Source organism: Prosopis cineraria, unplaced genomic scaffold, assembly GCF_029017545.1.
Source record: "Prosopis cineraria cultivar Desert tree isolate PC_DT_omini unplaced genomic scaffold, ASM2901754v1 PC3, whole genome shotgun sequence".
NCBI lineage: Eukaryota > Viridiplantae > Streptophyta > Magnoliopsida > Fabales > Fabaceae > Prosopis > Prosopis cineraria.
This window is the reverse complement of record NW_026555334.1, coordinates 33908779-33921833: the sequence shown is the minus strand read 5'-3', so window position 1 is coordinate 33921833 and position 13055 is coordinate 33908779. Positions and strand designations below refer to the sequence as shown.

The following is a 13055-nucleotide window of genomic DNA, read 5'->3' as shown; positions in this document are numbered from 1 at the left end:
TCAAATGGAAAATTTATTGCCTAATTACCAATTAACTTGATTCTCTGTGGAATTACCTTGATTTACCGTTTACTATTTTACGAACCGTACACTTGCAGAATCTATTACATTTTTGTGTACATCAAGTTTTTGGCACTGTTGCCGGGGAATTAAGGCAATCGGTAATTAGCATTAAAAGATCTTCGGTACATAAAAAATGCAAATTAGTGAAAGATTCTCTATTCCTCTCTAAAATGGCAATTTAATGAGGAAGTTAATAAAAAAAATGTTAATTTCATAACCCAACTTAATCTTAAGGCATTTTGCATCACCTTACCTACTCACAATATTATGGTAAAAACAAAAGTTCTTCCTCGCATTCCCACATTCACACATTCAAGCAAAAGACTCGGGGTGTTAAGAAATAGAACATTGCATGATATGTGAACAGGAAAAAAATAGCCATATTCAAAGTGACAAGGAGCAAGGTCTCTGTAGCTACCTAGCTATTTGTCAGATGGGTTGGTCAATGAAATTGAAGTGTCTCCTTTAAAGATTGATCAATGCAAAATAAACCCCGCCTGGTCCCTTAGCCAACAAGGATGAATGTGTCCCTTTCTCCACCACCTTCCCCTTCTCCAACACAGCTATTACATCACACTTTTGAATAGTGCTCAACTTATGTGCCACCACCATACTCGTCCTCCCTACCATAACACGTTCTAGTGCTTCTTGCACTGCCCTTTCTGACTGGCTATCCAATGCACTTGTCGCCTCGTCCAATAGCAATACTTCAGGGTTCTTCATTATCGCTCTCGCTATTGCTACCCTTTGCTTTTGACCCCCTGATAGTTGTACTCCTCTATCCCCACACCATGTCTCATACCCATCCTTTAAGCTTGATATGAACTCGTGAGCATTTGCTACTTTTGCTGCCTTTACCATCTCTGCTTCATCAACCTCATTCCTTGCTCCATACACAATATTTTCCTTTATGCTTCCTGCAAATAGTGTGGGCTCTTGGCTTACTAGTGCTATGTGTTCTCTCAATGTCCTAAGGTGGTATGACTTTATGTTTATTCCATCTATGCTCACTATCCCTTTTAATGGATCGTAAAATCTCTCGATCAATCCTATGATGGTTGACTTCCCAGACCCACTTTGCCCTACCAATGCTGTTGATTTTCCCGCTTCCATTCGCATTGAGAACCCTTGAAAGATCATGTTATTGGGCCTAGTTGGTTATGAAAAATGAATATCACAAAGTTCTATTAGGCCTGTAAGCTTATTAGGCTTATACCCATTTTGGAAATTAGGTTCAATTTTTGTGTATCGATCAAGAACTGTGAAAAGGGAGCCTAAAGAATCTGCACCTTTAACAAGGTCAAGAGTCATGCTTCCTGCATCTGCAATGACACGACTTGTGCCCATTAGAACCATGAATGTTTGAAATAATGCTTCAGCTTTGATAAGACCAATAGACATTAGCCTCCCACCATACCAAAAGTCTAAGGCCCAAGTACAAGCCGTGATGCTTTGTGAGAAAGCAAGCCCAATGCCTGCAAACCATGATTGTTTGAGGCTCTCTTGTCTTGGGCCTTCTTGGGCTTTTTCAAGCATTTTGAGTATTCGATCTTGGGAAGAGAAGGCTGTAACGATACGAAGGTTGGAAACAGCCTCTGCAGCTAGCTTACTACATTCATCCTGGGCTTTACTAGCCTTTTTAGATATGCTCTTAAGTAGGACTCTCCTAGTGTAATAGCTGACTACGATAAGGGGTTGAATAGCTACAATGACAATGGTGAATCTCCATGAAATCACTAGGCTAATTGTGCAAGCAATTATCACCGTCGAGAAAGTTTGTATCAATAGAGACATTCTGTCTCCTATTAGAGACCTCATCTGTTAAATATCACTATCAATGTTAAAAAAAAGTATTCCTATAAAGTAAACAATGATATAGGAAGAAGCTAAAAAGGTTATGAAATGGACAACAAAAACATAGATATTGAATGTAGCCAGGAATCATTCTGGCTAAAGAAAAGTAGCCAAGTAATGTTGAACATGAGCACTTTATGTTCTCAACAAAACTTGCCTCAGACAGTGTAATTAAATTAGGGGGGAAGATCAATGCCTAACAAACTTATCCAACGTAAGAGGTTTTTTTTTAGGTTAAGGGTAGGGGGATGAATGAGAACTTACCACATTGGCATCTTTCGCAAGTCTAGAGCAAACTGCACCAGTAGTATTCTCAGGCTGATCAAACCAACTTACTTCAAATGTAAGTATCTTAGAAAATGTTCTCTCTCTTATCCTTTTGGTTAAGTACTCTCCCATATAAGCGAAGCTATAATGCTGGCTTATACTAATCAATAGTGATGACATCATTAAACCCAGATAATAGAGTGCAAAAACCTTCATCTTCTTCTTAATCTCGTCATGGTCTGTTAGAAAAAAGGTAGAAACCATGGACCCCATTGTGAATGAGAATAATGGGTAAATTGCGCCAAATAGAAACGCACTAAAACACCCTAAAGTAGCTTGTTTCCATTCTGGGAGATTTAGGGCAAGCAACCTCCAAAACGAGGGAACATGGAGTTTCATTTCTTCTACAGAAACATCAATTTCTTCTTCAGCACTTGAAACTTGACTCTGTCCCATTGAATTTGTAGAGCTAGATTGAGCCACGAGAGATAGTCTTTTGCTATCGGTGTTGTTTATGTCCTTATCTAATACAGTGGAAGAGGTAAGGATGACTGCATCCTCCTGAGTTGTTCTAGATTTCTCTATTTGGTAGAGATGAAATAGAGAGGCATAAAGTCCATTGTTGTTATTGATAAGCTCATCATGGGATCCTATTTCCATGAGGCTTCCATTTTGAAGGACAGCAATAATGTCGACATTTTGAACAGTAGATAGGTGGTGAGCGATGATGATAGTGGTACGTCCAACAGTGGCATTATCTAAAGCTTCTTGGACAACTCGTTCAGATTCACTATCTAGCGCACTTGTTGCTTCATCAAGCAGGAGGATTTGCGGTTTTTTTATCATTGCTCGCGCAATAGCAATCCTCTGTTTTTGTCCCCCTGATATTTGAATGCCCTGCTCACCTACCTGTTCATGTAATGTTAGTGTTATATTCTTGTAATTAAAGTATAATCTATCTCTTGGTTAAATAGTAAAGCAACCAAATCGAATAATCTATTCACATCTATTGAAAGTATATTAACAGTAAAGCACACGATTAATGGGGCAAAACTTTCAAGTTTCTACATATCTAGGCGAAAAAAGTAAAGGTGTTTATAGAAGTTTTGAATGATATAATTTTATTAAAGTGTTGTCATTATATATTGGTTGGGGGACAATGTAGAATCAGAACCGTTTAAAGAGATTATGACCAAGTGAAAGTCTTAATTCTTCAAGCAAAACCCAAAAAACTTAGAGGAAGTTAGCTACTGTGTTCCTTACTTCTTTTTTTGTTTCAATTAATGGTATGAGAAGATTGAACTTCAACCTTTATGTAACATAAAATATCTTCTAAACCATACAAAAAAATCATGATAAAAGGGCATGATTTAAAACCTCAACCCCCAAATAGACAATATCTCACAGTTTTAGAATTTCCACTCATAACATAGGGGGTAGGTTCAAGAGAAAACAAACTAGGCTGGTTCAAGGCCTAAGAAATGGTAAAACCCACTATTTGAAAAACCTCTTTAACGGACCAGAAAAGAAAAGTTGGATTAGTATTTGAGAAGCTTCTTTAACATGAACATGAACATAACCACTAAATGTGTCTTCAATATTTTCCTCTTTTCAACAAATGGCCCTTCCCTCAAGGGTCGTTAGATTCAATTTGTATGTTTTAAATATTATAATTTTGAAAAAATTATATAGAAGTCCTATGAAGTAGACTTATTTATAAGTAAATCTCACAAAATTTAAAAATCATACTTAGGTCCCTTGAGGCTTGAGTATAATTTGAAATTAGGATAAAAGACAATGATGCTTTTATTAAATAAATATATATTACATCAATCAAATAATTTATAATTACTTTATCAGTAATTTACAACTATAACTTTAAATTTTTACAACTGCAATTGATCGATTAAACAATTAGATTTGTGAAGTTGCAGTTGTAAAAAATTGAAGTTATAATTATAAATTATTAATAAAGTAGTTATAAACAATTGATGTTAAACTTTGTTAATATCATATGATTATTTAACTATTAAATATATGAAATTACAATTATAAAAAAATTAAAATTATAGTGATAAATTACTGATAAAGTAGTTGAAAATTAATTATTTGATTGATATAATGTATATTTAATAGAAGTATTATTGTCTTTACAGCTTAATTTTAAATTACATTTAGGTCCATGTGATTTCTAAATTTCATGAACTTAATTGTAAATAAGCCTACTTCATAAAATCTATGCATAATTTTGCCTATAATTTTTTCTTGAATGATGTAGAAGATATAATGGGAGATACTTTAATCATTAAATTTAAAAAATACGCTCTGTCAGTTCTTCTAAAATTAAATTGAATAAATGATAAAATATCTCTTGAATAAAGAGGGAACAATGTTTAAAAAAAAGAGAAGAAAATATATTTATTTTTTCTTTATCATCCCCTCCCACAATTAAATTGAATTGAAATCTTTACCTTTGTAAATTGCATTGAATTTATTGTTCTTTCTACATTATTTTTACTGTTGTTTCTACACTGCCCCATAATTTATTTTAATCTTATATTATCTTTCTTTTTTTTTTATAAGAATATTATCTTTCTTATCACATTGTAAAGTAACTAACATCTTACCAAAAAAAAAAATGTAGGATTTAGAAGCCTCGTGTGAACTTTTTATTTTAATGTTCTTTTAAACTATTCTAATAATTCTCTCTCTCTCTCTCTCAATTTTAATTCAGAAAAATAAAATATATTATCTCTCTTTCACTAGGAATATTTCACACATTTTAGATATTACTCCCTCCATTTAGAAATGTAAGACATTTTTTAAAAAATTAAATGTTAAAAATATAAGGTATTTTTAATTTTTTAAAATGTAATCATTACCTTTTTTTTCTCAAAGTGCCCCTATTGATGAATAATTTTATATTTGTTATAGGATATTTAATAGAAATAAATATGAAAAGATAGAATTAATTTAAAAATGGGTAACTATTTTATTGTGGATGAGATTCAGATAAAGTAATTTTTAAAATTATTATTTTGATGTTAAATATTTTACTTTTATTAGTTTTGATGGTAGATTTGGTGCTTTCATTTAAAGGATATGAATGAAAGACTGGCGATTTTAATGCCATCAATTTATTTTTTAAAAAAAATATAGAACTCAGGTTACAGGTTTCTAATTGAAATTTCTTACACTTTCATTTTACACTTTCTCTCTATTAAAATTTTATAATCTTACTTGTTTATTTATTTAAAATTTATTAATTTAACTTATTAGAATCTTCTTCTTTCTCTTCTTTCCTCCCAAATCAACTAGAGGATTTAATTTCCTGCATATCGCACGGTCTTAAAATTTAGTTTGAAACAAAAGAAGGTACATTAATGGTTTTTTTTTTTTTCCGGTGGGGCAAAAATTATTAGTTGATCACTGACTTGGCTTAATGATTACTATTATCAAAGAAAATAATCATTTAATTGTGAGACACCCAAGTCACTAACTCGACGACATCGTGGTGAATGAATGGCAAGGGCCATTTACAGGAATTTGGAGTGGAGATAATTTGCTTGGAGGGTTGTCCACGTTGTTGGGTCTAATAGGAGGAAGTTGAATCAGTCAAAAATGAGCAAATTAAAGAAAAGCCCGAGGCACGTGTATGAATAGGAGTGGAGAATGCACTATTAATAATAGCCAAATGATGGCCAGTCAAAATGTTTTGTACGATAGAAATGGATATATGATAAGCAGCACTAACCTGGGTATCGTATCCCAAAGGCAACTGAGAAATGAAATCATGAGCATTAGAAGCCTTGGCAGCCTCCACAATTTCTTCCTCACTAGCGTCTTCTTTCCCAAACAGTATGTTCTCTTTAATGCTTGTTGCGAACAGAGCCGGCTCTTGGCTCACCAGCCCCATCTGCGACCTCATCCACTTTAGTTGCAATCTCTTGATCCCCACTCCGTCCACTCGTATTTCTCCTCCGGTTGGGTCATAAAATCTCTGCAACAGTGATATCACTGTGGACTTCCCTGAGCCGCTCCCGCCCACCAACGCCGCTGTCTTCCCCGCCGGAATCTTAACACTGAAATCCTTCAGGATAATGCTGTCTGGCCTCGACGGGTAAGCAAACTCCACGTGATCGAACTCTACTTCCCCGCGAATTCTCCCCAGAATCTCACCTCCCATGTTCTCTGAATCAATCTTGGGAATTCTTTTTATCACCTCCATTATGCGTTCCCCTGCTGAGCTTGCTTCCGACAGGTACTTCACGTTGGATAAACCAGCTCCCAGCGATCTGTTTCACAAACAAAGCAGCATCAATAATATGTATGACTACAGGAATGTTAAATGAAAAAAGGTTAGGATTTTGTATTTATTACAGTCCGCCGAGAGCCATGGCTGCTCCGACGGTGAAGACGGTGCCACCTTGAGCGCCATGGTACATGACGAGTCGGCTACCGTAATAGCAAATGAAGGACCATATGACGAACACAATACTGTTGCTTCCTATGGCCAAGCCTTTAGCCAAGCCTTGTTTTAGACCAAGCTTGACTGAGCCCTGTAAAGCGGAGGAGAAAGCAGCTATGGTTTTGGTTTCCCCAGCAAAGGAATAGACGGTTCTGATGGAAGATATTGCTTGCTCTGCTATTGCACAGGCCTGGTTATACTCGTCCCTGATCTTGCTAGCCAATCCTGTTAATGTTCTTCCGTAAATCAAACCAGGGATTACGAGAAGAACCACGAAAGGTAACGCTACAATAGCCAATCTCCAGAACATCGAGAAGGCCACGACGTAGCTCGCAACGAACATAGAGAGATTCGTCAGGAAGTTTGGAACCTACAGTTTGGCATGGCACTGTCAAAGTCAAAGAATTTACAAATATCATAACAAAAGTAAAGTAAAAAGTCAAAGAAACAAGTTAGATTTCTGATTCTCTTACTATATGACCTTTTCGCTAAGAAAATCCTGAATTACGGTGCTATCGTTGGAGACGCTGGTGATGACCTCGGACGTGCTTGTAACTTGCAAATCAAAGTATGCGACTTCTTGTCTTAGCATTGCCTTCAAGTACCTGGATCTCATTCTTGCTGCTTGTCTCTGTCCTGTTCTCGTCCAACAATAACCCTCTGCTTATTGTATTCCAAAAGCCAAGAGAACAAAATCAGGATTCTTCTGAACATGTTGAATTGACGAAAGGCACGAAAAAGTCACAGCAACAAGTGGAATTAACTGACCGAGGAAGCATGATAAGAATGACCCACACGCCAAATATAATAGAGACACTGCATTCTGCATCATCAATAAATCCAAATTATGATCTGTTTGTGGGCATGAGTGAGGGTAGCGAGAGAGAAGGAAAGCTAAGAGAGAAACCTCATTAGAGTTGTGAACAAACTCAGTTACATCCATCCGAGATGAAGCCCCTCCTATATTGTTCATCAAGCGGCTGCTGATAAACAACACAAGAGGCCCAGTGAAGCCGTCACCGAAAGACCCCAACACACCTAAAGCCATCAAAAACCAATCTTGGAAATCGGCATGCATGAAAATGGATCGAATAGACCCACTACTTTTCTTCGTTTTCATGACCTCAGCCTTGCCATCCGAACCCCAACCCACCATTCCCCCCGCTTTTTAATTTCTTGGGAAACAGACAACAGCAAGAATATTTCCCACCTAACTTCTCTGTGCAAGGTAGCGTTTCTCTCTACCTTTGCTTGCTTCCGAAACCAGATTTGCGGCTTTGAGCAAGCTAGCTGTCTATCACTACTAACCTTGAGTATTTATAGGATTCAGAACGTGGACAGGGGCTCGTGGTGGGGCAATATCCACTTAGCAATCAGAACTGATGTCCCGTGGTTCCACGAGGAAAGATATAGAAGCAAAGAGCACCATATAATTTTTATAAATTTATGCCTTTATCAATTTTTATTTCGACCACTCTGTTACTTTATTCATTGCCCGTTTGCCCTCCTCTTGCAGAAATCCGTTGTTATCATTTTAATGATCACATTTCATTCTGTTCTTATCATTTCCAACACATATATGAGTGTATACTACGGCTTCCCTGCACTCGTGCATGGTTGAGACGCATGAGTGCCGCCAAGGAATCTGAACCTCTACTCACGGATAACCATTAATTTTTCCCTGGCGGCGGAAACGTAAATTTGCATAGCATCATCTTTTTTTTAACCTATTCATTACATGTCATCGTATTAAATCCTACATATATGCTACGTGTAAGTGGAGCATTTTTGTGACATATATTCCATGTTAGGAACTTCCTATTATTGCGTGCTTTGTTTGACAGGAGCATGCGCAGGCCATGGTCTTTCTTGGTCTTTTTTTTCCCCCTTGGCAATAGCATTAGAAAGCCCAGAGTTCGATGGAGCACAAAATTTGATGAACGTTTTTCGTATTTCTGCTGTTAAATTCTTTTCTAAAAAGATTGTGAATGTATAACTTTCACTGCTTGAATAAGTTGACAAGATCTAGTACGTACCCGACAAAATGGGAGATAATATCTGGCTAGGTTGCGTTGTCGGCCCTTTTTGGCAATATTGCTACCGGGTTTCAGTTATATATATATATATATATATACATTATTCGTTTTATAAGGAAACAAATAAATTAGAGTTTGAGTTTTTAATTATTCATTTATTATTTCAAAAAGAGAAAAATTTATATGCTTAATATTATATATTTGATGTGCTTATTTTTAATTAAATTAAGATATGAATATTTTATATATTATTTATTCTATAATAAATTTTTGTTAATAATTAACACATAAAATACACTTTGTTATGATTTGAATATATTTTACGTAAGTATATTAAGTATTTGAGGGTAAGTACATAAGTTTTACCCTTTCAAAAACATATAAAATTCCTATACTACTAAAGTTTGAACTCCCCTGCTCTCCATAACATTTTTAGTCTTATATATATTTATATATTTAACCTCATATATTTAATGTATTTATTTTAAAATAAATCAAGACATGAGAATATTATTTATTCTATAATAAATTTTTGTTATTAATATTATTAAAATTCATTTGTCTTAGTTCAATTAAATAAAAGTATATGAATTAAATATATAAGGCTAGCTGCATATATAAGTCTTGCACTTAGTTTTCTTTACATGTAATTCTCCCATATATACACTTTCTTTATAACCGCAGGTCCGTAGAATTGACTTGATTACAGTATTAATTAGCTGAACTCACCATCCATGGATATCTTCTACCTTCTACCTTCTAGTCTTCTATCTTCTATTAATTCTAAATCACGTGTTTTTCTTTTTAAAAAAAAAATCTATAATTCTTTTAATGAATCCTATGTACATGAATCACTTTTTAGAAGGAATTTATAATTTTTTAATGAGAATGTATTTAATAAAGATAAATTTAAAAATTTCCTTTTTTAATAAAATTAATTATTTAACTATGTCTCATTAATTTTGGCAGGTAATTAGAATTAGAAGTGTTTTATAAATTGGATTGACTGCATCATAAAAGCTACAGTTCTGATTAAATAAAACCACTGTATATATAATGGATTCAGATGCACATATCGTGTAATAAGTTATGGTGTGCGTGATATTTTTTTACCAACAATTATGGTGTTCTATGAATTAACTTCAATCAACAGTACTAGTGGCTGCTGAGGTGGCTGAAAGAAGATCATTAAGCTCTACATCTGGATTAAAATTGCCACGTAGACTTGATAAAGCATTTATTTTAAGGCATCGGAGGTCAGAAAATGAAATCGCCCGGGCATACGATCCCTGTTGCGCTGTCCATCGAATCAGTGGGTTGAGCCGCCAATCTCAATCGATAGCCACCCTCCATCGTCGTGAGCTTTGTTGCCAATCTCGTTGTCAGGATCGGCCAATTGAATGAGTGGGTTTAGACGAGTAGCTTTCGCCTCTATCGATCGAAGAGAGGTACATCCACAGTCGTGTTTTTTTGTTTTAATGTCCTTGAGCTCTCCCCCCCCCCCCCAACACCAAATGAGACCTTTACGAATTAAGACGAAGAAGACCACTGACTTTAACTGTTTTGCTTTCTCGATTCCTTCCATTAGTAATGGGGGATGATGAGCACCAGTCGGGCCATCCAGCAAATTTAATCACAGATGGCCAGATTTTTTTTTTTCAGTTTTAATTTCATATTCTTCATCAATTTAGATAATATTAATTTAATTTAAATTATTCAATTTAATATTATAATTTTTATGAAATGACTATTTAGATGTACTCTGAATAATAATATTAAATTTTTAATTTTAATAAATATAAAATTAAAATAAAAATAAAAATTTTAAATTTGAATCTTACAGATAAAAATTTAATAATAAATTTAAATTGTTCAGAGTATATATAAATAATTAATTTATAAAAATTATAATATTTAATTAAATCACTCAAATTATATCAATATTATTTAAATTGATGATGAACATATTTATAAAAAAACTTTAAAAAATTTTATTTAATAAAATCATAATTAATTTTATATTTTTTTTGGACGATGAGCACTTTGATGTTGAGCACCGAAGACGGACCATAATGGGCAAGGCTAGTGCTGTCCTGGTCGTCATCTCCTTTGGCGTATGAGGTGGCTGCTATTTTAGCTAGATTGATTCAAACCCCTCCCTCTTTCTCTCTCTATCCATTTAGGATTCTGGTTGTCTCTGGCAATTTTAGTACATGTGTAGAGCCTAGTCACCATCTTCTGTCAACCACATCAGTGGCTACTAATGCCGTTATATTCTCAAAATTAACGGATTTTTATAACAGGGATTAACATCGATCGATAACTAAAAAAAATTATAAGGGCTCGATGAAAAAGGAAAAAAATCGCAGGAACTTGATTAAAAATTGGGTAAAATTATGAGGACTGAGGATTAATTTTCCCTCGATAAACATAGAACAACGATTCTGGATCCAATGCGCAGAAATTATTGACCATGGCAGGAAAAGAAAATTACTTCTGGAGTTTGATGGCACTTTGAACATCACCCATGTCCCCCCGGAAGAGTGGTGCTCGTACCACGAGACGTGAAAAGCAACAGAACTACATAAAAGACGCGCAATAAATATCGCAGATTTGTAGTGCCAAGCTTCTAATCGAGGATCTGATTCGTCACACTCGTGACTAGGCAGCCACATTCATCCGTGACTAAGCATAATGGACACTTCATAAAACAAAATTAAAGTGTGTTTTTCTCGAGAGATTTGAAGCCACTAAACTAGCTTATTTCTATTTAAAAATATAAATATTTTTAATTAAATTTTATCCTCAATAAAACAATTATTTATTTTTATAACATTATTTTTTTATATCTATCTTTATCTAACAGAATGCTTCACTCTGAAATAAATACAAAATAATTTATTCATTAATATTACTGTAAAAAATAATATTTATATTTTAAAATATTATAATTTTAAATATTTTATATTGCATAACATTTAACTTTTTAAAATATTTTATATTTTGTAAGGAGGAAGTATTTTCCTTTATTGAGCGCCCAAGTTTATAACTGGCCAGAACGTGCACATGATCATTGCTTTTTGAAAGCAACACAACTTTGACACGCGTATGTGAGTGTCTTGCATGTTCATTGGATGAGAATGCAATACGACGACCCGGCATTACATAAACAGTTTTCCCACCACCACTTATCCGTTTCTGTTTTTTGGTTTTTTCAAAGCAAATTCCAAATATTGAAAGACCCTTGCGATAAATAATAATGATAATAATAACAATAAAATAGTGATAATAATAATAATAATCCAAAATGACCTTGGCCCCAGGGTTAATAATAATTTATGGATTTATTGTGCTGCAAGTTTTACTTTTGGCATATAATTTCAATGCTATTTCAAATCAAGTTATGACGCATAATGAGCATGATCTTCAATGAATTTTATTAATACTTAATTATAAAATTTATAAGAAACCTAACCCTTCATGAGTCTTTAACATGGATTTAAATTCTCATGAGTTGAGATTAGTAAATTTTTGTGAAACTTTAATTTTTATTATTTTTTCTATTTTTATTATTTTTTATAAAATATAAAACCTTCTCTCTTTATCTTTTTGAAAAAGAAAATTTTCATAGAAATTTACCAATAACAACTTTAGAGAATTTTAGTCCCATAAATATAGACACTTTTGTGGTTCTATTTATAAGACATAAATAGAAGAATAATTTTAGCCCGATTGATAGAACATTTTACTATTTATATATTTATCTTTACATTTCTATCATTATTAAATGTTAAAAAAATTATTAAAAATAGTTTTTTTAAAACAAAATTAATAAGGTTTAATATTTTCCTTAATTTTAATAAATCATGCTAAAAGTATTTTATAAATAGAATCAAAAAGAATACATGGCTTATAATAAATTCTTTTCTAATGCCTGAAAAAGATGACATGATATATAATTAATGTATCAATATAACACACATTCCTCTTTGTGGTCTTGTATATAAGTCATATTCTATAAAGAACTGATAATCTTTTTTACAAGCTACTTTAATTTGCATAAAAAAATTATAATTATTATTAATCATTTTCTTTTAATTTTATTCTTTTATAATTTTCTGTGTGTGTAGAGTAAAAGGTTATGTATAAGTAAGAAATTATTTGCAAAGATGTGTGATACATTTAATAAAGGCAAATTGAAATTTTTTTCTTTATTCTCCAGGCAATACAAATAATTTAGTCATGTATCCTTAATCTCGATAATATGGATATAATTTAAATTATAAATGAACTTTATATATAGCATGGAATGCAGTAAAAAGTATAGAGAACCGCATTGTTTTTGGAACACGAACAATACAACTTAT

At 33.4% G+C, this 13055-nt stretch overlaps 1 protein-coding gene across 1 annotated transcript; it reads right to left on the bottom strand.

Moving 5' to 3' along the window:
* Positions 1–257: 257 nt before the first annotated feature.
* Positions 258–7920, bottom strand: LOC129306451 (ABC transporter B family member 15-like). Its single transcript, XM_054947065.1, is given in 7 exon segments — positions 258–1881; positions 2182–3093; positions 5939–6479; positions 6565–7022; positions 7134–7312; positions 7421–7475; positions 7560–7920. Coding segments are annotated over 7 exon segments (3747 nt in total). The 5' UTR covers positions 7809–7920; the 3' UTR covers positions 258–528.
* Between the last annotated feature and the right edge of the window lie 5135 nt (positions 7921–13055).